The sequence below is a fragment of the Argopecten irradians genome, chromosome 14 (assembly GCF_041381155.1).
Source record: "Argopecten irradians isolate NY chromosome 14, Ai_NY, whole genome shotgun sequence".
Lineage (NCBI taxonomy): Eukaryota > Metazoa > Mollusca > Bivalvia > Pectinida > Pectinidae > Argopecten > Argopecten irradians.
The window spans coordinates 8,575,465-8,602,682 of NC_091147.1; the positions used below are offsets into that span (position 1 = coordinate 8,575,465).

At 35.5% G+C, this 27,218-nt stretch overlaps 1 protein-coding gene across 8 annotated transcripts in view; it reads right to left on the reverse strand.

The window, feature by feature from the left end:
- Positions 1 to 19,553, reverse strand: part of LOC138307956 (diacylglycerol kinase delta-like) — a 107,730-nt gene extending 88,177 nt beyond the window's left edge. For 7 of the 8 annotated variants that reach the window (XM_069248900.1, XM_069248903.1, XM_069248899.1 and 4 more), the window contains exons 1-2: positions 19,322 to 19,553; positions 11,765 to 11,779 (exon numbers count right to left, since the gene is read on the reverse strand). In XM_069248900.1, coding sequence (XP_069105001.1) covers positions 11,765 to 11,779; positions 19,322 to 19,471 — 165 coding nt within the window. In that variant the 5' untranslated portion in view covers positions 19,472 to 19,553. The remainder of the gene's footprint in view (positions 1 to 11,764; positions 11,780 to 19,321) is intronic. The other variant, XM_069248898.1, reaches the window with a different exon arrangement.
- Positions 19,554 to 27,218: the final 7,665 nt, after the last annotated feature.

The window sequence follows — 27,218 nt, forward strand, 5'->3', positions numbered from 1 at the left end:
CATCCCAGAGGTGGAGGAATTGTGGTAATATGTCGGGACATCTTAACCATTTTGCCACCACGGTCCCTAAATATGCATTAATCTAATGCTTATATCAAATAGACAATACAAAGTTATACATTATGAACTATGGTGTTTACTTACATACAATATTATGATAGGCAAATTACATACTAATTAACTTAAAACTAGTAATTAAGCCTTGAACCTCATCTTCATATCAATACTTCATTAAACAATTATAGATTTAAAGTGTGCATTGTACGTGTAGAATAAATTTTCACACAAAAAACCTAAACAATTTTGATCATGTTTGATATATTTTTTATTCCAGTCAAACAAAACCTTTATATACTTGACACCTGACTATAATGGAGAGACTCATCAACCCCATTGGTGTAATTTACTTGATAATTGACCTCTTTAATACGAACACAGGTCTATAAAAGATATTTTCTCTTTAGCAATCACTTTGGCATCATTTATTGACTAGTATAAATTTGATTAATGAAATAAAGCATATACAGTAAATTTGTATGTGCAGAAATTCAGGTGGATTTATTAAGCACATGTTGCAAGAATGAAGTGCAGTAGGCAAGATGCTACATGTGTTCACAAGTTACTGTACACAAGTTACTACTGTACACAAGTTACTACTGTACACAAGTTACTACTGTACACAAGTTACTGTACACAAGTTACTACTGTACACAAACTAATTTACCTGAGGGACTAAATTTCGCAGAAAAGCAGAAAACACAAAAATATAATTGCCACAAAAAATCATAAGAAATGGGTTCTGTTGACCCGAATATTTTAAAATTGGGAAAACGTGTGAAATGAAGTTTGTTTACAGTATTGACAAGTTTAAAGTGATAGATATAAAATACAATACCATAGTAAGGAAACATTCCACGTTAGTAGTTACACACAGGAACTTCAAACTGTTAGCCAAGCACATTTAGGACGGTGTATAGTAATACAACTGGTGATTGTGTTGTAAGTAACAGAAACAAAGGAAGGTCAAAATTCTCTGTTCATCTGACAAAGTCTCAGGTTTATACAACAATTGCATGGTTAAAACAAAGTTAACTTAATGTTCTTTGCTGAAATAAAAGCTGAAACTGTTATATATATATATATATGTTTTGTATTTGAATTTGTTTTCCCCTCTTTTATTTTTGGTTAAACAAAAGACTGAATGTTGGTCGACTGGTTGGATAAATATATACCAGAATATGTTTTGATGTCCAATCACCAGGTAGAGTGATTTATGGACGGCATTCCCCTGTACATGTATATGAACTGCATTAAGGTGATGAATGTATGCTTATTTTAGGGAGACTGCTGTATGTTAGCGCTGTGTCTCCTTGAATTGCCATGGTGGAACTCTTGAATAATGTAAACAATCACATGTACACATTAAGGGCATTCAAGTACATTAAAGTGAAAGTAATTCATGTTAAACAAGACATCCGATTCTCACCTATGGCAGTCATGAATGGTAGATTATAATGTTACGGTAAAGTCCATTACATTAAGGCACTCCATTAAGTTATGAAATTCTGATGACAGAAACTCAATCCTTGAAATGAATTGCCATCCACATTTATAAAGCTTGACACTGATATTGGCAGCTGACCTATCATCATCATGAAAATTTTCTATTGTCTATTCCTTAACAGAAATTTTAGCAGCAATTTAACACTTCATGAAAATTGAATTTTGTGTGTTTGATAAAAATTCTTTCTTTTTAATCGGCTTCAAATCTGATACACAGTTACAGAGGTTGTATAGTGTATATACCTTGGCAATATGAAGTATCTCTTAAGATGTTTATACAATTAAGTGGTCAGATTTCCGATATTTATTCCCAGTCCCACTTCAGTGTGGTAGCATAAATACTATGATAATATATAGCAGACTAAACACAAATAATGAAGTCGACTATACTAAGTAAATAGCCGGTGCATATTCAATTAACTCATCCACCACTGAAATCTTATAATGAACTATTCCAGCTTTAGTTTGGGGAGATTTCAAACAAGATTTTAGGGGTGAATCAGTTAATATACAGGTGATGTGTATATTTATAAAATCGAAATCTAGATTTAATGATGTTTACATGAAATGGAACTATTTGCTGTAAAAACAAATAAAATATTCATCATTCACCAATTCAGTTTTCAAACTGTGCATATATAGTTTAATAATTCACATGTCAAAAATTGCACTCTCTGATTTTCTGTGCCAATATATATTCATGGCTATTTAATGAAAGCAAAATAACCAGGCATTTTTATATATGCAGTTTTCTGACTGACAGTTTTAATCACAAGATGTTCAAATTGGACATCTGTTGAAATATTTAACTGCTAAATATCTTAAATTTATATAATTAGCTCAATATGATTTCATTTACCAGCATTTAATTTTTACAAAAAATTCAACTATTATGGGCTCTACAAACAACCAGCCAATTATCTACTGTCTCAATACATATCACCTTGTCCAGATATCATCACAAGCTCTCCACCTCTTGGTCGCGAGTTCAAATCCATGTCACCAGGGGCAGTTGCCAGGTACCAGCTATAGGCTGAGGGTATGATTTTTCTCTAGGTACTCTGACTTTAAATTCATCACATAAGTACGCAGTCACGTCCGTAAATGATCCTGGCTATTAATAGGATGTTAAACTAGAAAAACCAAAACCAAACTTTTTTGGGAGAGGCAAAACAAAAAGCAATATTGTAAAGCTTATGATTTCATTTGTAATTACTGAACTATATACATGAAGATATGAATTTATCAGAATTCATAAATCCTCTGATCTTCTGCTGAAGTGTTGTCTGTTGCTATTATTGAAAGTTTAAATGGGATAAAACTCTTAAGATCGTGATTTATCCATCAGTTATTTGATTGGTAGCTATAAAGCTTCAAGGATTCCTCCTCATGCAATATCATTAATTATTTTTTAGCTGATTACACCAAGTAGTAGCTTTATTTATAATAAACTTGATCTGAATAAAACACAGACTTGTTGGATTTTAGTATTTAAGTTTTCAATTTCCTATTTTACATTTATGGTTTAAAACTATATAGGATTGCATAGAGCATGAAACATTTAAAGCAGAGCATTTCCAGTACACAAACATGTGCCAAATAATACCCTCCGGTTAGAAGCTGACAGTGCAACGTCTACACGTTATCTCCAAGAAAAGAAGCTTATACAAATCAATCAGTCCAGAAAGGTAATGAGTGATTGCAAACAACAACTGGCACGTTTTGACTAATGGCTATATGATGAAATTAACATAAAATCAGCACAGAGGCTAAATATGAATCCTATCAGTGTACTGTTGAAATCCATTGGAGAATTGATAGCGATTACTAATTATGTATATCATAACAAATAGGAATATGTATTTTTCATTTAACTACATATGTATTCTATTTTTTTTTTTTCCAAAAGAATTTTTGATGATTCAAATTCCTACCTATTAAGCTTTGTTTAATAGTAAAAAAGTAACAAGAAGAAACCATTCAAGATCGGATCTAAGTTGATACATATCTTCAATACTGTTTCTTTCAATCTGATTAAAACCAGATCTTCGATGAAATTCCGATAGTCACTCTACTATAGGATATCGGATTGTAATCAGAGATCTTATTTTAATCAGATTGTATTTCCATGTGCACAACAAGAGCAACTACTAAAATAATGTGTCCCTCAGTAAGATAACATGTCCTTGATGATAAATGTTTAAACCTACTCAGTAATTCAATGAACCATGGTCAGATCATCATATATTCTGAGATATATATATATCTAACATGATGCTACAAGTTGCAACCTCTTCTGTCAAATACCTCTTGATCAACCAAATTCCATGTCGTAGATGTGACCTGCTACAAAATGTTATTGTGAACAATTAAGCTATAGTTATGATACAGCCATTAAATTGGCCACTTACATAATTGGAATAAGGGAAGGGGATGAAGGTGGGAGGACCGTTGCTGTTCTACAACATTTGATTTGGTTTGATTAGTTGAACGTCCTATTAACAGCCAGGGTCATCAGGGCATCCATTAACCCCAGACCTCGGGTCATTGACGCGGCAAAATTTATTTTGACGCGCAAAGTGTAAATCACACTTAAGCGTAAATCGTTCCTGTTACATTTTCTAATTTGTTTTTGAATAATCAATGTTATTGGTAATAAAATACGGCTTGTAGAAATATCTAAATATAACTGAATTTTAACGTGATTAATTATTGACTCTCAGGATTTTCATTTGACCCTCAGGATTTTAGAGCCAAGGGTCACTGACTCTTGAGATTTTGATCCTACTGGATGCCCTGGTCATTTATGGATGTGCCGCTGGTTTTGAAGGTGGAAGAAAGCCGGAATACCCAGAGAAAAAATCACCAACCAGTGGTTAGTAACTGGCAACTGCCCCATCTGAGATTCAACCTCGCAACCCAGAGGTGGGGGGCTTGTGGTAATACGTTGGGACGTCTCATTACAGAACAAGAGCCAGTATACTTTGAAATCGCAGTACTGAGAAAGAATCCTTTGGCAGTGAGAATGTGAGGCCTTGTACACACACCTGTACGAATATATCGAATATATCGGTCACGTTACAGATCAATGATGCTGATGAAGACAAGAAAAGAGCACAATCCATACTGTAGCACAGCGGGCCCTGAGTTATCATTAGTACATTACATACATGTACATATAAAGTCAAAATATTAACTGTCCAGTTTATAGATTGTATTGACTTCATTAACGGGTCGGTTAATTGGTAAATATCCATATCCACTCAAACTGCTGCAGCTGCCAACACCTAAACTGAATTTCGATTCTCGGTACATGGCCAACGTGCAGGGCAGCATTCTCTGTGAACACTTAGACCTGTATAAAGTCATATATTACAGAGAACACTTAGACCTGTATAAAGTCATATATTACAGAGAACACTTAGACCTGTATGAAGTCATATATTACAGAGAACACTTAGACCTGTATAAAGTCATATATTACAGAGAACACTTAGACCTGTATAAAGTCATATATTACAGAGAACACTTAGACCTGTATGAAGTCATATATTACAGAGAACACTTAGACCTGTATAAAGTCATATATTACAGAGAACACTTAGACCTGTATGAAGTCATATATTACAGAGAACACTTAGACCTGTATAAAGTCATATATTACAGAGAACACTTAGACCTGTATGAAGTCATATATTACAGAGAACACTTAGACCTGTATGAAGTCATATATTACAGAGAACACTTAGACCTGTATGAAGTCATATATTACAGAGAACACTTAGACCTGTATAAAGTCATATATTACAGAGAACACTTAGACCTGTATAAAGTCATATATTACAGAGAACACTTAGACCTGTATAAAGTCATATATTACAGAGAACACTTAGACCTGTATAAAGTCATATATTACAGAGAACACTTAGACCTGTATAAAGTCATATATTACAGAGAACACTTAGACCTGTATGAAGTCATATATTACAGAGAACACTTAGACCTGTATAAAGTCATATATTACAGAGAACACTTAGACCTGTATAAAGTCATATATTACAGAGAACACTTAGACCTGTATAAAGTCATATATTACAGAGAACACTTAGACCTGTACATGTATAAAGTCATATATTACAGAGAACACTTAGACCTGTATAAAGTCATATATTACAGAGAACACTTAGACCTGTATGAAGTCATATATTACAGAGAACACTTAGACCTGTATGAAGTCATATATTACAGAGAACACTTAGACCTGTATGAAGTCATATATTACAGAGAACACTTAGACCTGTATAAAGTCATATATTACAGAGAACACTTAGACCTGTATAAAGTCATATATTACAGAGAACACTTAGACCTGTATAAAGTCATATATTACAGAGAACACTTAGACCTGTATAAAGTCATATATTACAGAGAACACTTAGACCTGTATAAAGTCATATATTACAGAGAACACTTAGACCTGTATAAAGTCATATATTACAGAGAACACTTAGACCTGTATAAAGTCATATATTACAGAGAACACTTAGACCTGTATAAAGTCATATATTACAGAGAACACTTAGACCTGTATAAAGTCATATATTACAGAGAACACTTAGACCTGTATGAAGTCATATATTACAGAGAACACTTAGACCTGTATAAAGTCATATATTACAGAGAACACTTAGACCTGTATGAAGTCATATATTACAGAGAACACTTAGACCTGTATGAAGTCATATATTACAGAGAACACTTAGACCTGTATGAAGTCATATATTACAGAGAACACTTAGACCTGTATGAAGTCATATATTACAGAGAACACTTAGACCTGTATGAAGTCATATATTACAGAGAACACTTAGACCTGTATGAAGTCATATATTACAGAGAACACTTAGACCTGTATGAAGTCATATATTACAGAGAACACTTAGACCTGTATGAAGTCATATATTACAGAGAACACTTAGACCTGTATAAAGTCATATATTACAGAGAACACTTAGACCTGTATAAAGTCATATATTACAGAGAACACTTAGACCTGTATAAAGTCATATATTACAGAGAACACTTAGACCTGTATAAAGTCATATATTACAGAGAACACTTAGACCTGTATAAAGTCATATATTACAGAGAACACTTAGACCTGTATGAAAAGTCATATATTACAGAGAACACTTAGACCTGTATGAAGTCATATATTACAGAGAACACTTAGACCTGTATAAAGTCATATATTACAGAGAACACTTAGACCTGTATGAAAGTCATATATTACAGAGAACACTTAGACCTGTATAAAGTCATATATTAACATTTGTGGATTCACCAAAATCAAAACATCATTTGCAAAGGAAAGGTATCTGAGGATTTAAAACTTTTTCGAAATATTATCTTCTGTTTTGTGGTAATTTGAAAGGATCATTTCAATGAAGTTAAATCCGCCTCATATCCATGAAGCAATATATTATATAAAACTATAGTTCTGAATCCCTTATGCAATCTTTTTTTGATTAATGTAAATGACTTTAAATGTCAATGAATTTTTTAATCATAGTATATTAAAACTTGAAAAAAGATTATAAACAATTAATGAAATAAAACAAAGTTATTACAAGTAAATCAAGAGTACCAAGACACAATACTTGTGATGCCTAACGCTACAATGAATTTGAAAAAAAAAAGTTAAAATTTGGTCTCAATTTCAACTTGTAAAGGGAAGATAACTAAATTATACAAAAACAAACAGTGAGGTAATATAATAAGTTAATGTTGTGTGATGTCCCAAGGATGGTAATAAAGCTACCTATACACAGGAAGGATGAAATAGTGCTATTGATGTAATGTCAAGGTCACTGTTATTGGTAGATTGTCAAGGTAACTGTTATTGATATGATGTCAAGTTCACTGTTATTGGTAAATGGTCAAGGTCTCTGTTATTGGTAGATGGTCAAGGTCACTGTTATTGGTGAAATGTCAAGTTCATTATTATTGGTAGATGTACATGTTCAAGGTCACTGTTATTGGCAATGTCAACATCACTGTTATTGGTAGATTGTCAATGTCACTGCTATTGATGTATTGTCAAGATCACTGTTGTTAGTGTCATGTCAAGGTCACTGTTATTGGTAAAATGTCAAGGTCACTGTTATTGGTGTAATGCCAAGGTCGCTGTTATTGGTTTAATGTCAAGGTCACTGTTATTGGTATAAAATGTCAAGGTCACTGTAATTAGTGTCATGTCCAGGTCACTGTCATTGGTAAAATGTCAAGGTCACTGTTATTGGTGTTATGTCAAGGTCACTGTCATTGGTAGATTGTCAAGGTCACTGTCATTGGTGTAATGTAAAGGTCATTGTTACTGATGTAATGTCAAGGTCACTGTCATTGGTAAATTGTCAAGGTCACTGTCATTGGTAAAATGTCAAGGTCACTGTTATTGGAACATTATCAAGGTCACTGTTATTGGTAGATGGCCAAGGTCACTGTTTTTGGCGTAATGTCAAGGTCACTATCATGGGTAGATTGTCAATGTCACTGTTATTAATGTATTGCCAAGGTCACTGTTATTGGTGTAATGTCAAGGTCACTGTTATTGGTGTAATGTCAAGGTCACTGTTATTGGTAGATGGTCAAGGTCACTGTTATTGGCGTAATGTAATTGTCATTGTAAGATTGTCAAGGTCACTCACTTGGTGGGTTGTCAACATCACTGTTATTGGTGGAATGTCAAGGTCACTATTACTGATGGATTGTCAAAATGCAAGGTCACTGTTATTGCGGATTTTCAAGGTCACTGTAATTTGGGATTTTTAAGGTCACTATAATTGGGGAATTTCAAGGTCGCTGTTATTGGTGGAATGTCAAGGTAAATATTACTGATGGATTTCCAAGGTCACTAACTAGCTAGTACTGTTATTGATGGCTTGTCAAGGTCATTATTACACTGTGTAACATATTAACATGTAACATATCAATTTAAATCCCTTACCATTAAAATTTCTATAGCTGACAAAAGTAGAAATTTCTGCAAGATATACATAGGCAAATTGTAACCTCCATATAAAACATGATATCAAAGCTAAAGCAACATGTGAAGGGACGGGAACTGACAGGATATGAAGGGAGTGACATGAGTAACAATATAAGCAACTTTTATTTTATGTGAGGATATGTCAGATATTTTGTTATACTTGTTCAGCTAATTTTATAAAGTATTATACATGAAAGGAAGTATTTTAAGATTTGCAATCAGAAAGAACAGAAATAAAGCTAAGAAGATGATAACAGCAGAGCTGCTGAATCCATTCCTCCAGAAAATGTTCCCAGATGCTTATATAATTACCAGCTTTGGATGTCTTTTTTCGACAGTAATGGACTTCCTTAGAATTAAACCTGCCCTGTACATGTTTGTGGTGTAAAACACACATGGTAAGTGCATGCATGTTGCACATTTTTGAGGATTGAGATTTTTTTTTTGAAACTTTGCTATTTTAAAGTACTGGTTATATTTACCAATTACACAGATTCATGTTGAAAATGTAAATACCCTAGTAGTCAATTTAGATTTTCAAATCTAACAGACGTGGGAAACTGTTGATTATTTAGAGAGTTTCAATGTTATATTGGAAGTTGGAAGAAGATTAAGCTTTAGTTGAATAGCATTTGAGTTAGAAGAGGAATAGAGTTTGTTGAGAAGCTAAATACTGTAAACTTAGATATTTTAGTGATAATCATTTTAGCGCCTTTTGCACTGAACATTTTGAATTATATTATATAACATGATTGTTGCTATACATAATTGCAATTTCTTAATGCCATTATAAGTACAGCAATCATTACCAATGCATGAATCAATTGTAAAAATATCAGTAAAATTAATGTTGCACTATAATAATTTTGATCCCACCAAAATAAGCAAGGTTATATACAGCATTCTATCCTCAGAATTGTCTGACCTGGATCTCAATGGTGGGATCATTTAGTCTGTGTTGCAAAAATTATTACTTTTTTCAGAAAAATTGATATGGTTACAAACACATGTAACAATCAAGACCTAGGTATAAGGGCAGATAACTCTATGATAACATGCAAAGCCAGAATATGCTAATGGTATGAGTGATATATATAGCGAGTTACTATATTCGACCCAATAAGCCCCTTGTCTCTATATAGGACCTTCACCATTTTTGAGGGTTAAAGTTCAAGTTCACTGTGCAGGTTTCTCTTATTTGATTCCCTTTGCAAATTGTTTAATGATCTGTGCAATAATTTTGTAAAATGTTTAGCCCAAATTTGGTCTTTTTAAGCGTGGATTCATTTTTCCAATTTTTTTAAATGCCCTGGGTGCTAATTGGGTGGATTATGGTAGGTTAGTTTGAGCAGTCACTATAAACTGGTTAGTGTGTAGGAGGTAGGGGGTAGGTTAGTTTGAGCAGTTACTATAAACTGGTTAGTGTGTAGGAGGTAGGGGGTAGGTTAGTTTGAGCAGTTACTATAAACTGGTTAGTGTGTAGGGAGGTAGGTTAGTTTGAGCAGTCACTATAAACTGGTTAGTGTGTATGAGGTAGGGGGTAGGTTAGTTTGAGCAGTTATTATAAACTGGTTAGTGTGTAGGAGGTAGGGGGTAGGTTAGTTTGAGCAGTCACTATAAACTGGTTAGTGTATAGGAGGTAGGGGTAAGTTAGTTTGAGCAGTCACTAAACTGGTTAGTGTGTAGGAGGTAGGGGGTAGTTAGTTTGAGCAGTTACTATAAACTGGTTAGTGTGTAGGAGGTAGGGGGTAGGTTAGTTTGAGCAGTCACTATAAACTGGTTAGTGTGTAGGAGGTAGGGGGTAGGTTAGTTTGAGCAGTACTATAAACTGGTTAGTGTGTAGGAGGTAGGGGGTAGTTAGTTTGAGCAGTCACTATAAACTGGTTAGTGTGTAGGAGGTAGGGGGTAGGTTAGTTTGAGCAGTCACTATAAACTGGTTAGTGTGTAGGAGGTAGGGGGTAGGTTAGTTTGAGCAGTCACTATAAACTGGTTAGTGTGTAGGAGGTAGGGGGTAGGTTAGTTTGAGCAGTCACTATAAACTGGTTAGTGTGTAGGAGGTAGGGGGTAGGTTAGTTTGAGCAGTCACTATAAACTGGTTAGTGTGTAGGAGGTAGGGGGTAGGTTAGTTTGAGCAGTCACTATAAACTGGTTAGTGTGTAGGAGGTAGGGGGTAGGTTAGTTTGAGCAGTCACTATAAACTGGTTAGTGTGTAGGAGGTAGGGGGTAGGTTAGTTTGAGCAGTCACTATAAACTGGTTAGTGTGTAGGAGGTAGGGGGTAGGTTAGTTTGAGCAGTCACTATAAACTGGTTAGTGTGTAGGAGGTAGGGGGTAGGTTAGTTTGAGCAGTCACTATAAACTGGTTAGTGTGTAGGAGGTAGGGGGTAGGTTAGTTTGAGCAGTCACTATAAACTGGTTAGTGTGTAGGAGGTAGGGGGTAGGTTAGTTTGAGCAGTCACTATAAACTGGTTAGCGTGTAGGAGGTAGGGGGTAGGTCAGTTTGAGCAGTCACTATAAACTGGTTAGTGTGTAGGAGGTAGGGGGTAGGTTAGTTTGAGCAGTCACTATAAACTGGTTAGTGTGTAGGAGGTAGGGGGTAGGTTAGTTTGAGCAGTCACTATAAACTGGTTAGTGTGTAGGAGGTAGGGGGTAAGTTAGTTTGAGCAGTCACTATAAACTGGTAGTGTAGAGGTGGTGTAGGTAGTAGAGGGTAGGTTAGTTTGAGCAGTTACTATAAACTGGTTAGTGTGTAGGAGGTAGGGGGTAGGTTAGTTTGAGCAGTCACTATAAACTGGTTAGTGTGTAGGAGGTAGGGGGTAGGTTAGTTTGAGCAGTCACTATAAACTGGTTAGTGTGTAGGAGGTAGGGGGTAGGTTAGTTTGAGCAGTCACTATAAACTGGTTAGTGTGTAGGAGGTGAGGTAGGGGGTAGGTAGTTTGAGCAGTCACTATAAACTGGTTAGTGTGTAGGAGGTAGGGGGTAGGTTAGTTTGAGCAGTCACTATAAACTGGTTAGTGTGTAGGAGGTAGGGGGTAGGTTAGTTTGAGCAGTCACTATAAACTGGTTAGTGTGTAGGAGGTAGGGGGTAGGTTAGTTTGAGCAGTCACTATAAACTGGTTAGTGTGTAGGAGGTAGGGAGACCTTCAATGTGTTACCTTGCATGCACCCGTCTGTAAAACAGTACAGCAAATAAAACAAATAAATAAAAGCAAACAAAATCAAAAGCATGCAAATATAAAATCTAAATAAATAAATACATCATAATAAATAAATACATGCATATTCATATATATATATATATTTGCATATGAACATGTTTTACAGTTTATACAACAAACATGCAAGGAACATAAAAACATATGTGCATATAATATATTCATGAAAAACAAAACATGGAAACTAGAAACAAAACCCGCTGAAACATGTATGATCATGATAGCAAGCTTGGTTTACAATGGTATGTGTAATTTATTTAAAATACACATATTTGATCAAAGTACCATTGAGTATCTATTTGGAAACAGTTTTTGAGATTGGATTTCTGAATACCAATCCTTGACATTTAAGATTAGATTAATTCATTCACCCCTGAACTTCAATAATGGACTGGTCTAATCAATGATTTAGAAGAGTCTAAATGTGTCTTCAGGGGTGAATCAGTTGATGTGATGATCTTCATAAACGATTGATCATGTTGACTTTATACTACATATATTATGTGTCACATTTTTAGTTATCCATTTTTTCAGCAACAGCTGTGCTAATCTCATCAAATTACTTTACATACATGAACAATAAATTATCTTCCATTTACTCATCATTAGGATCTAATAGCGAGGTGTTAAATGTTTGGTACAAATGTCGATGTCAGACAGATGTGCCAGATTACTGACAATATAACTACATGTAAAATATTACATCAGCATTATTGTAATTATACACCAGTTGTTATGTCTAGTTCAGGTCTGGGCCTTCGGTACACATGCATGCACTGATAATCACCAGTACATACCTTATTTGATACCCCCTTCTATCCCTATAAGTATTTGACCGCAAATAAGACCCCTTCCGCAAATAAGACCCCCACCTATTTTGACACATTTTCAGACTTAGTGGGGATGTCTGCAAATAAGACCCCTTACCTACTTTTCAGTTTACTGGATGATGGATTTGAGCAATGGAGTAATAAAAAATATCACCAAAATGACTTTGTATCAGAATTCTTTTTGTTTGTTTTATCGGCATAGAAAAATCATGTAGTAAACAACTGTTTCTGTGCTTGTAAGTTTTGTCATTTAATTCAAGTTAATTCACGGGTGATTTAATTTAATTATCAATAACTACGAATTGTAGACAGTGCTCATATTTCATTGGAGGTTATTTTCAACAAAATACTCCGATATATGTTTCCATGAACACTTCATATCGGCATGGTCAACACGTTTTAGTGTTTGTACGGCTTGTCATTTTTTACATGAATCGGCAAAGATACTCGTCATTGATGCAGATCTTTTCTGCAGTCATGGATTCTAACTCAATACAATCATTACGTAAAACATCTACTTAAGGCATTTACAGTTTCAAATATGTTTATTTGTGAATGTAACGTATCTGTAGTTCACGATCAGTTGGAGAAACCATGCTTTACTTTTCGGCCGCCATGTTTTGTTTACACAGTCAGTATAATATGATTAGCTGCAGAGTTTTGTATTTTACTCTGGATACAAAAATACTTGCTACGATGTTTTAATGCAGTTAATACTGAATATTATAAAACTATCGTCTTATCAATAGCAATACCGATCAAATTCCCAAACACGACCTGGTGTGGAAATGTGAAAGTATGGCTTCAACCCGGCGCCATTTTCCTACACATGTGTGTACGATGTTACAAACAAGGTTAACTGCATCAGTGTATGTCGGCACGTTAAAGTTAAATTACGATCTGGAACTGTAACATTCCAAAACTTCGGCATATAAAATGGAGCAAATTGATCATTCTAAATCAAAGTATTTTGAAGTTGTTGTAGCGCTGTCGGTTCCTCCTTTTTAGTTTCGTTTTTATATTCATTCTGTAATATTAACCATCGCTTTAATACACATGTACATGGGTTAGGCCTAGTATATGTAAGTCTTATCTATAACATATTGCTAACGATAGCAATACATGTGATTAATTGCATACTTCGTTTTTATTTTGTTTTGTTTGTGGTTAATACAATGATTATAAAGTTGACGGAACAGAGGCGAAATGTACGTACACAACTACCACAGTTTGTCATAGTAAAAAAAAAACATCGGTGTAATTCCAACCATGAATAATTCGAAGTCTCGATGTTTCGAAGCTTTTCTGTCGGTCCCTTGAACTTCGATACATCAAGGTTTGACTGTACAATCAATCTACACTGTTACTTCGTCCTATAATAGCTAAGGTACATTTTATTGCCCTAAACAGAACAACACTATACTGATTTATACCTAGTAATGTAAATTAGAAGTTGCAATCTCTCTCAGGGTTCATTGTCATCCCTGCTCAACGACTCATGAACTAGCCGTCTGTTGACCTCAGGTCACAGAATATTACAGGTCATGTCGATTGCTTGGTAAAGTGTAACGTTAACCTGCTTGTAGACTATGTCACAGTAATTTATAATGGTACTTTTGAAACAGGGCATGTCATATGTAAATTATGCTATTTAAATCTTGTAATCCGAAAATTGAATGATAATATTCTGCCATATCTAACAGCCATTTATAAGCAAATGATAAAAAATTAAAGGAAACTTAAAACATGTACGAAATATGTTTTAAAGAATCTTGAGATTGCTATGGACCATTAATAGAGATTCAGAGCATTAAAATGAACTCTGGGTGACATTGCATTAGTTAATACTGACTAAATATGTAGATAGGTATGAGCTTTTTTTTTTTTAGATTTACGTCCTATTAACATCCAGGGTCATCTAAATAAGGTCATGCCAGGCTTGATGGCAGAGGAAAGCCGGAGCACTCGTAGAAAAACCACTGACCAGCAATCAGTACCTGGTAACTGCCCCACATGGGACTCAAACTTGTGACTCAGAGGTGGAGGGCTTGTGGTAATATGTCAGGACATCATAACCAGTTATTATCAGCCACTACGGATACGGGCAGTGTGATAAACAATGACTACAACAGTGTCTCAATCCGCAATACATTTGGCTAATTTAATTTTAACTTCAATGCAATAGTCAGACCTTCTCAGCAAGATTTGGGGCAGAATTTCAGCTTCATTCCAAATGGCAAATCCTTGTATTATTTTTTCCAAAATTCAAGCCTTATATTTCCCAAAAATAAAAGTTATTTGAATACTCTCCAAAATTTTTATGAGTACTTGATTTCATATTTTTTTCCGAAATCTATATTTTGTCTTAATTTATCCAAATTCAAAGCCAAAGGCCCCATTTCCAATGTAGTGAAAAAACTGATTTAAAATAATTTATATGTTGATACAAATATGATAAATCCCATTTCCAATGTAGTGAAAAAAACGATTTAAAATAATTTATATGTTGATACAAATATGATAAATATTTTAGTAACTACTTGCATATATATATATCATGATCAGTTAATATGAAAATGTCAATACTGCATTTGTTATTCTATGGCATTGTTCACATTCATGCGCATAGAAAAACAAAGCTGGTGTAGCAATATTTTTTAAACATTATACATATATATATGTATAATGTTTAAAAAATATTGATCCTATCTATTATACATACAGTCTGGCAATGCATTTGTTATTATCTGGCATAATATCTGTAGTGAATTACCATACTAAAGTTATATGGGACCATTGTTGCCTAACAAACTGTTCAAATGAATAAAACCGATGGGGTCTGCAAGCTAAACAAGTTTAAACTAACCATTTAGGCTCAATTTTACTTCTGTAAACTTATACAATAAGAACACCTAGCTAATGTGATAGATGTACGTATATGTATGGCATATCAAATTTCAGATCCATTCAGGGCTTTTTCTCACTGCTTTGGGATTGGGGCCTGTGACTTTGAATTTGGGAAAATGTGCGGCAAAACCAGGATTTGGAAAAAATTATGGAATAAAGCATAACAAAAAAGATTTTTTTATTTCCAGTGTAGTTTATGTACTTTTCTTAAGCCAATTCACAAATATTTAAGGTCTTAACCAACTAAATTCATGTATTATTTTTATATAATTTACAAGAAATTTTGATTTTGGTAATTTAAAGTTTGAATTGGGAAAAATTTAGAGGTTTTGCCATGGGGAATGGGGCCGATTTTCGGCCCCAAATCATGTTGAAAAAAAGCCCTGCCATTGCACTATTCATTCACCCAAACATATCAAGTTGTTGTATTGTCTGTAAGTTTGCAAACCTTGTAATAAAGTTTTCAAATTAACTAGTAGACAAATGGTTCATATCTAAGGACCTGATACTGTTTCACACATCTGAGCAATTCCTGAAAAATAATTTCAATCCAAACTGACCGATGAAAGCCAATGGTGCTGAATACAACATTTTATTATTTATAATGAAGCTTTGAATGTTAATGTTTATTTCAATCTAACTGTAAAACACACTGATAAATGTTTTAACTTGGGCTGTTGCATCAAAGCCGGAAGCTTGTTTTTCGAACTGTACCCAAAAATGTCCTTGAGATGCATACATTTGCTGAAGTCGGTAATGGTTTTACAGAGTGTCCAGCGTGTCAATACATATATTTAATTCATGTCCATAATTCAAAAAAATATACCCAATAACACTGGTTGCTACATATATATTTCCCTGATCCTAACATGCGTTTAGCTAGGATACAAGTTGGACAACTCTGAATAAACATATATGCGACATCAATAGGAGAAACATGTACAATATCATGTAATTGTATCAAATTAAGTGTAACAGTCAAGGATTGGGTCAATTGCCAGGGTCAATCGCCAGGGTCAAATGCCAGGGACCAGCTTCATCTTGCTCAATATGATAGAGTGTTCGGAGAGTCATTGGTTCAAATCCTGTTCTGTCAGGGGTTTCATTATCTTTCAGGAGAGACAGTACAATTGCAGTTTCACGGGGTACTTTTCTATACTATCTTTATGCTATCTTATGTAATTTAGCTCAAATCAGGCGGTACTACAGCCAGGTTAAACTGGCAAAAAGTACCAGATACCGCCTGATATTGAAACCTTGGTCTGTCCATATATGCATTTTGCCGCTGCTCCTTCATTTGGTGCCTGCATGCATATGTGCATGATCATCATGCAATATCTGTTTTAAGCATTAGGTTTAACAGGGGGATATATATATGCATACCCATGCCTACCTTAACCTGGGTTGTGTGATTAAATCTCCAGATGAAGACTTAAAATGTTTATATTACGTATACCGTATTTCACCGCAAATAAGACCCCTCCCGCAAATAAGACCCCCCACCTATTTTGACACATTTTCAGACTTAGGGGGGATGTCTGCAAATAAGACCCCCCACCTATTTTTCAGTTTACTGGATGATGGATTTGAGCAATGGAGTAATTAAAAATATCACCAAAATGACTTTATATCGGAACTTCTTTTTGTTTGTTTTATCGGCATAGAAAAATCACGTAGTAAACAACTGTTTGTGTGCTTGTTATTTTTTGTCATTTAATTCAAGTTAATTCACGGGTGATTTAATTTAATTATCAATAACTACGAATTGTGGACAGTGCTCATATTTAATTGGAGGTTATTTTCAATAAAATACGCCGATATATGTTTCCATGAACACTTCATATCGGCATGCATATGGTCAACACGTTTTAGTGTTCGTACGGCTTGTCATTTTTTACATGAATCGGCAAAGATATTCGTCATTGATGCAGATCGTTTCCGCAGTCGTGGATTCTAACTCAATACAATCATTACCTAAAACATTTACTTAAGGCATTTACAGTTTCAAATATGTTTATTTGTGAACGTAACGTACCTGTAGTTCACGATCAGTTGGAGAAACCATGCTTTACTTTTCGGCCGCCATGTTTTGTTTACGCAGTCAGTATAATATGATTAGCCGCAAAGTTTCGTATTTTACTCTGGATACAAAAATACTTGCTACGATGTTTTAATGCAGTTAATACTTGGATTAATATCTGAAATATTATCAAACTATCGTCGTATCAATAGCAATACCGATCAAATTCCCAAACACGACCCGGTGTGAAAATGTGAAAGTATGGCTTCATCCCGGCGCCATTTTCCTACACATGTGTGTACGATGTTACAAACAACTGCATCAGTGCATGTCGGCACGTTGAAGTTAAATCACGATCGTTTGCTCATTTTGCTGAGACAAATGTACGTAAATTCTTCTGTATTTGAACGAATTTGATATGTAAACGTTTGCAGTGAATTTTAAATAGGACTGAGTCTGAACGGCGATCGTCCTTCCGATTCACGGCGATTGATTCACGTGTTTACTAAGACGGAGATGTAGTTGTGATCGTAAACAATCACCGAATTTGAATATTTTAAAATAACTATACGATTATTAAAACTTCTGGATTAAAATGACATTGCTTATGATGTTGTTTCTTCTTCGTTTTGATTCATTGGTGAATGTCCGCGTGACTCTTGCAAAAATGTGCGTTTCCCTTTAGACAAACGTTACAACTGCCCTAGTATTGTTCATATTTTAATTTGTCATAACATTTGATTTAATTTTACTCCTACGTCTTCATTATTATCATAAATACTTGAACATCTTGCTATTACCCATCTGTCATACGACTGTTACAACAATGACAGGACATTAAAAAATCCAAGATGGCGACCTCATAGATCGATGTTATCAGGCGGGTTGTCCGCAAATAAGACCCCCCACCACTTTTGACCTTTATTTCTTCTCTGGGAGGGGGGTCTTATTTGCGGTGAAATACGGTACTGGGACCCTAGAACTACCAGAAGTTGTGAAGAAATAGTCGTGGTGATTTGGGAAAAATTGAATTATTTGCATCTCATGAAACATATTATTCCACATAAACAAAACAACGCCATCCAGAAGTATTCTTCAGCAGCTCCAGACATACGGAAATCTGGACGCACAGTAGAATATGCACATATAATCACGACTACTGTTCCGTCACGACTACTTGGTTGGGTCTCAGTACTGTAATTAAAAAATGGCAACTTTTCCTGCTCCTCTTACAATGTAACTGGCAAACAGGTATAGCTAATATCACCTGTGACAATAGGACTGCGATCCAAACTGGAGCCGATATGTTATTATGCAGCCAATTCAACTTCAGGATATATAATGGTGGTAGACTCTACATTGTAATATGACATTCTATGTATTAGTGCATTTCATCTAAATAAATAGTAAATATTATAAATATTATTACCGGACATCATAAATATACCGGTATAAGTCACCATTTCAGACGTTCTAACAGCGAGACAAGATGTAAACAAGCGGATAAAAAGAAGGCCTCAGCTCATTTTCATCATTGTATTCGTCAGGAAAACATTTAAACGTTATGAATAAATACTATGATAATTAATCGACCGAACATATGTGCTTTGAAAACAATAAAACGGCACTATTTCCGCCTTCGCACTGCATTAGTCAGGTACTGTCACTCCGACTCGGCGATCAACGTTTTGTTTTGTCGGCTAAAACGGACCAGGTGTGTATGTCATATCGGATACTTACGGCAGTCTTTATCTCTTTCTTCGTAGAAATGCGACGGTGGAACACTTTTGCAGGTTCTGTTTCAATTTCACTCTCTGAAGAATCATCTTGATTGCCAGTATCTTTAAATTTCACGTTCGAGTGTATGTCTGTTTTCCATCCAGTCGCCATGTTGGATCTCCCATCACCACCGCCAGAGGGCGTGGTTGTCGAACGCACCTTTGGGAGAATGTGAGCTTGCTGCTGAGCTGGAGCCGGCGTGTCGTCTGCTAGCTAAGCGATGTACATCGTCTATTTTATCAAATATTGCCTGATAAAAATAGATTAATCAGATCAAAATCGATAACCCCTTGATTGTTTCTGTAGCATGCCATGAAGGATGTAATTCTACTTAGTCTTTACAAAACAAATGTGAACGTTGTTGCAAAGAAAAAAAAACATGCTACTGAGAGTTGAATGTCCACGAACTTTCATGAAGTAGGCCTCCACAATCTCCACATTTTGTGTTGACAAATTACTTCTATCATTATTAATTAATAAGGAGATGGATCACGTAGTAGAGATCTAGATCACTGACTCTACTGGAAAACTGGAGGGAAATCAAGCACGCGTTGTCAGGTAGCTAGCTATAGGATAAAGTTGGCCTGAAACATATATATTGGAGGTAGATTCTACATTTACAGCTCATATTCAGCAGCATCATGCGATTCCGTTAAATTGTTATCTGACTTTCATTCTAGCTTTAACTTTCAGTGGACAAGTGAACTCCATGTTTCCAGAAATTGTTTGTACTGCTGTGACAGACATACGGTCTAGTCCGGGGGCTGAAGTGTGAGGGAAAATGGATGCTGCACGTGTATGAATCGATCGTGCAGAATGTGATCAGATTGTGATATTTGAAAAATGCAATGATATATCAGTAACATATAATTTAGATATACAAGCATCAAAAAGAATTATATGACAAGATCCTTCATGTCCGGGATTCTGACTATATACACGCCTTTAATTGAATGTAGGCAGGTTTAGCAGACTACTGTTGACCAGGACATCAGTAACTACACTTGAACGTCATCATTCTTAAAAATTGATGACGCCATCGACAACGCACTCCGCGATCACGTCGCATGTACCGATGACGTCTCTTAATTGTTTAAAGAAGTTTTTTTTAAACTTTTGTAATGTTTTCCTATGTGAAATTTCTTAAAGATCAGAAAAATTCATGAAACTGGGCCCATGTGGACAGGGATATCTCAACCCCGATGAAAGATTTTGGCTGGTCAACCTAAGGCTTGCCGAGACGGTTGACGGCCAAAATCTTGCACCACGGTTGAGATTTCTCTGTCCGTCTGACATACACATTTTTGGTTCTTTTTCTCACATGATACTTTTTTTTAAGGATTATCTTGAATCGATTTTTTTATGTTATGGAGATATAACACAAAAATTTGAGTGTACTAGATACCTATATATAAACTAAGCGGTTTATGATGACAGTACTCTGATTTTTGTGCTTAATCTCTAAAACATAAAGTATCGATTCAAATTAATCCTTATAATTTAATTTACTAAAAATAAATATAATTCATTTTGGGACTCTTTTTTTCTATCAAAATCATTAATTTACGCCATTATATTAGCCAAATCAGAAGCGACGTTACAAACGGCGACGCCATTTTTACTTTCTGGACTGATAACGTATTTTTAAGCCAATGAAAAATGCTTGTTACAAGCAAAATTAAACTATCTAGAAACATTTCCAAAGCGCCGCCATCATAGCAACGTTGAAATTAGTGACGTCATCGACAAAAGTCACCGTATGTAATGATAAGGTCACGTCAATGTCTAGCGCTTGGGAGGTGTCTTTTCCCTACCCCGATAAAAGAGGGTAACAGAATCTTATATATGGGTCTGTCAAGTGGACAGGGATATTTCAACCAGAGTGAAAGATTTTGGCTGGTCAACCCGAGGCTTGCGATGGGTTGCGGCCAATATCTTTCACGATGTTTGATCCTTTTTAATCCCACACTTTCACGAAAATGCATTTTTTAGAAACAAATGAACGTTGCAGTGCGTCAAAATTAATGACGTCCCCGACAATAGTCACCGCATGTAATGATGACGTCACGTCATTTTCTAGCGTTTGTGAAATGTCTTTCCCTACCCCGGTAAAAGACAGAGTTTTCTCCCATACTTCACAGCTAGGATATCCCGTGGTTGCTAGGGAAAAGATAACTCTGTCTTACACAGGAGGGGTGTAAGACAGCTCAAACGCGCTAGACAATTACGTTTCGTCATCAATACATGCGGCGTAACCGCGGCGTGCATTGTAGTTGACGTCATCAATTTTGACGCATAACGACGTTCCTGCATAATGGCGCAACGAAACAGCTGGAATCAAACAGGAATTTCGTGTTCTTTCTACAAAGTATGGGAGAAAAAGAATCTTACATGGGTCTGTCAAGTGGACAGGGATATCTCAACCCGAGTGAAATATATTGGTCGTCAACCCTCGGCAATCCTCGGGTTTGACCAGCCAAAATCTTTCACTCGGGTTGAGATATCCCTGTCCACTTGACAGACCCATGTAAGATTCTATTATACTCTTACTCCAGACATGGATATCCACAGTTTTAACGGTGTGAGATTTTTCTATCTCACCCTAGGGTAAAGACAAGTTACACGAGATCTTTGCACGTGCTCAACAATTGTATGACGTCACAACAACAGTATCATGACGTCGCGGTAATAGTATCATAACGTCACCACAACAATGGAATGACGTCACAAAGATGGCAAAGACGACGGATCATACTGAGGTCACGTCATCAATAGAGACACTAAGTGGTACACGGGGTAAGAGAACATTCTCGGGGTGAGACAGGAGATCTCAACCCTCGGGATAAGATTCTTAAGCTGTCAAACACTCGGCAGAGCCTCGTGTTTGACAACCTGTCCCACCCGAAAGGAGATGAAAGATTCTATTATTCTCCCATACTTCACAGGGATATCCCGTGGTTGCTAGGGAACAGATATCTCTATCTTAAGACAGCTCACACGCGCTAGACAATAACGTGACGTCATAAATACATGCGGGTAACTGTGGCGCGCATTGTTGATGACGTCATCAATTTTGACGCATAACGACGTTTTGCGATAATGGCGCGATGAAAAAGCTGGAAACCAAGTGGAAATTCATCATTTTTCTACTAAGAATGGGGAAAAAAACCATGGGTCTGTGAACTTGTGAAGTGGACAGGGATATTTCAATCCTCGTGAAAGATTTTGGCCGTCACCCCTCGGCAAGCCTCGGTTTGACCGGCCAAAATCTTTTACGCGGGTTGATATATCCCTGTCCACTTCACAGACCCATGTGAGATTCTATTAATCGTTTCCCTAGCAACCACAGGATATTCTTGTGAAGTATGGGAGAAAACCCTGTCAAATATGGGAGATATCCTTGTGAAGTCTGAAGTCTGAAGTCTGAAGTTGTGAAGATCGGGTGGTGTAGTGATTAAGCCACTCGCCTTTCACCTAGCCCGCCGGGGTTCGATCCCCGGCACGGACGTGAAAAGGTTAGGGGTCACCTGCCCGATCACGTGGGTTTTCTCCTGGCACTCCGGTTTCCTCCCACGGATGGCTTACATCCGGGCCATCAAGAGTGATTTGCATCAATTGTATAACTTGTTTCGTAATCGATGTAAAATAATAAAGTTTATATTATATTATAAGTCTGAGAGAAACGTGTCATTTCCCAAACAACCACGGGATATTACTATGAACTATGGGAAACTAAATGACGTCGTTTGAATGCAATAAATCAAACCCAAGGTGGACTGATTTTATCCTAAATGTGTTTTTATGACTGTATGGTGTCACATATAACGGGTATTGAGGTATTCAGACGACGGCATTTTAGTAGCGAGCGATATTGGTGACACCGTTTGTTTCAAAACAAGCATATATATTTCATTGTAGTCTTCTCTTTTCATGTACCTAAATTATATTAGATATAAAATAACTGAAAACGGACTTTTAATTGACATTGATTTCCTGTGAGTGAACACCAAAAACAAATTCGTTTTCCGATGTTTCAATAGATGACCTACTATGTGGGAAAGCCTTGCATAGTGATATTGAGAGAAAATTCCAATTTATTTCAGGTATTTGAAAAAAAAATATACGAAATATGATATAATTATTTTGGTTTGTTTAGTTTTACGACATATTAATAGCCAGGGTCATGTAAGGACGTGCCAGGTTCGATGACGGAGGACAACCGGGGAACATTTATTAGATTTATCTGTTTTTTTTTTTTTGTTATTTTGGCGCTTCACTATAAATTTAGGGAAAATTAAAAAATCAACTGTAAGTAATCCACCGAGTGATTTTCTATTATTTTTTGCAAATACATGAATAACGATTTTGATGAGACATCGCATATTACAAAATATTGAATTTACATGTACATGCAGATATAATACCATGTTAGCGGTACCGCCATATTTGAAAATCGTCCACTCTATGCAAGATCAAACTTTTTTTTGTACATGCATTATGTGTATTTTTAGAGAAAACGACATAGTATGATATCACAATATAATGACGTCACAGTCGATTTCTGCAGCATATGGCCTTGAGGATCAGATATGATCTAACATTTTATGCAGTCTTGAATCATTCCTCGTGATTTGTTGTTTCTAGAACGATCCATATATCGTATGGTTATGGCGTATTTAAATAGACAAACTTATAACAACATTTGAAAGCCAGTATGTGTCACAAACCCATACCGATAAAGATATACTTTAAGGCATAAAATAAAATTACCCTAATCATATCAGCAGATTTACGCTCAGTCTTTTGCGATATACGGAGTTATCTCCTCTTGTGATAAGGTGATAATATTGTCACGTCATTAGTCTGTAAATGACGTCGTTTCGTTTTTTATAACGTTACTTTCAAAACAATCCCAAAGAAAAAAAAAGGGGGGCGGGGTTGAGTGCGCTCTTCACGGAATTCCAATTTCGTGGATAAAAAGCTAGACTGGTCAGTCTGATATTTTTGAGTTATTTCCCTTTGGATAGCTATATAGGTAGTCTCGCGAAATTGAAAATGTGAGGGCATCTTGATTTTTTAAGTGTGCGAACGAGAACATATCTGATGAATATATATGGACGACCAATATTTATTTCCAGCTATGATGCTAAATCAGTCAATTCATGTATTTTCAGATTATCTGGGAAAAAAATTCATGTTGCACTTGTGTTCTGATAAATACATGTTACCTTCATTTTAAGCCTTCAGATTTGAGTGTTGCTCTTGAATTTTCCGTGGCAAACGGATCAAGTTGAAAACTTAGTAATGCTGTACTATAGGATGCCAGAAATCGTGACAATGACAGTTGGAGGGGAACCAAAACAATCGAGCAACCTGAAATCGTGACTATACTGAACAACAACAACAGAACGTACTGTCACTTAATCAATACAGAAAATTGACATATATTTATTTCCATTTTGTTAATTGGCGCGTAAATATGTCCTTTGTTCATCACGTTGTTGAATGAAAGATTAACACTTATGAACACACGCCGTATAGTTGACTGTCACAGTCATGCGCTGTCACAGTCATGCGTCACAGTGAATCACACTCACGTGCAATGGTCGTCGCTGTTAATATTAACGATATTGGGTTTGATAAATGGCGGTTAATATAAACTTTGGACAGATCCAAAGGCACTTATATTTATAAAGTAACTATTTGACTGGCATGTATTAGAGAATGAAACATGGAATTAATTTAAAAAAAATGGAGTAGAGGGAGTTCTTCCAAAAATGTAATTTTGATTTTGTTGGTAGATAAGTATATCTATTTGGGATACTATTTACAATTAAATCACGGCAGTTGATTAAATAAAAAAAAATAATATTGCAACGACAATTTTGTCGCATCTCGTGAAGATTTATTGTTTTGAAGTAAAAGCAAAGATCGCTTGTCAGGATGAATCTAACACTGTCATGCTGATTTTTCCAGATCTCTGCCTAGGACAGTTTCCTCTCTTCTGTTTTCCCCCCGAGTCCGAATCTCTGATGATCTTTATGTCTACTGCTATCACTCTCACTCGTCTCGTGTTCTTTCTTGCTCTTTTGTAACTTGCTTGCCCTATCCTCTCAAAGTTATCCTTATGTCTGCTCCTCTCCTCAGATTCAGCCTGTGGTTGTCTCACCTCCTTTCCTGATGAACTCTACTCTGCTGTCTTACTGTCTCTATCCATGGAGTCTTTGAGTGTATGAAAGTAACGCTTTCCAATGGAACTACTCCACCCAAAGGTTGTGTTATGTAAACTGGTAGTTTGATGTTAGGACTGTATTGTACATTGTAGCTCAAAGACTTTCAGGACCGTTAATGAGTCTTTTGAGTACTCAACTTGGTCGCATATTTACTGCTAATGGAGCAAAGTAATGTTCTTTTTTTTTTTTTTTTTTTTTGGCAAACCGTTATTAATACGTCTTCTGTATGCATTTTTTTACGTGTTTGATATCACTTACCCACTAGGCAATAATAGTGTACCGTATGTAAAAATCAAATATACAGCGTGACATTATTTTTTTCACATATAAATATGATGGTCTTTTCGAAGGAAAACTAACGGACAAGTCTACAATTATAAATTTGACGACTTATGAGTGGGTAAAGAAGATATTAAGAATGGTCGTTATGTTTTCTTTTGGACAAAAATAATATAATAAATGCTTTTTTATAGTGTTTGAAAATAATTGAAAAACTACAAATAATATAGAATAATGTGCCCGAGTAGTTTTTTCAGGCTCCACTACGACAGTATAGGGACCATTTCGTACACGGCCAGTGTTCGTATATTCGTTCTAGTTGTGCATAACGGAGCGAAAAGGTCCGATGATGTTACCCATCTTTCTTCTGTTTTCTATTGAAACATATGTCATTTTATATATATTTCTGAATTAGATAAAGGTCATAGCATTGATGAAAATGAAAGAAAAAAAAGCCTTGGGCCCGTGTGTCGTTTTTGTGGCTAGTGTCACTCAGAGATTCCAAATTGGACCAAATATATTTGATTTTATGGAGAAATTTTGTGTCGTTTTTTACATTAAATCAGAGATTAAAGTCATAATTTCACTTAATAAGGTAGTTTGATATGCATGAATGTTTGTATATGTATATTACTAGTTTTGATTAATAAGGACAAATACTCTTGTTTGCTCAGAATAACGACATATGCTACCTATACACCATATTTGAGCTTTACATAGTCAATTTTTGCCATATTTCATCCTTATCAGAATAAGTTCTGGTATCAAACTATTTGAATTAGTTTGCATAACAATTAACGATTAATACTGTTATCATTTATTATTTTCCAAATAAGAGTATTGGACTAATAAATCAAAGAGTAGACGTTTTATGGATCTTGAAATAAAAATGACCAGTCTCATGTAGTAAGAAGTGGCCTAACGCAACGTCATGTAATCTTATGATATATAGACTGCTATTGAATGATTTATTGATACCGTGATTTTAAATGAACCATTTAGCATTTTTTTTAATCAGCACTGTGATAGCAGTTTCTACTGCATTGAGCTTTTGCTGTATACATGTTAACATATTTACTTGGCAAATTAAAAAAAGAATGGTTTAAGGTTTTAAGAATAGTTGAGCTTGACCTCCCCTAGTCCCGACTTCTCTTTCGTGCCGGTCTAACGTAACTCTGATTTGTATTATGGTGTACATGTATAATTTGCTACTATTATAAAGTTATTTATCCTGATCATTTATTTTACATTTAAAAGATTTTGGTGTATCTCTGCTTTCAGCTTGGGTCAATTCTCAATATTGATAACGATATCATATGGAAAAGTGATCTCCCAACGCCTCCATC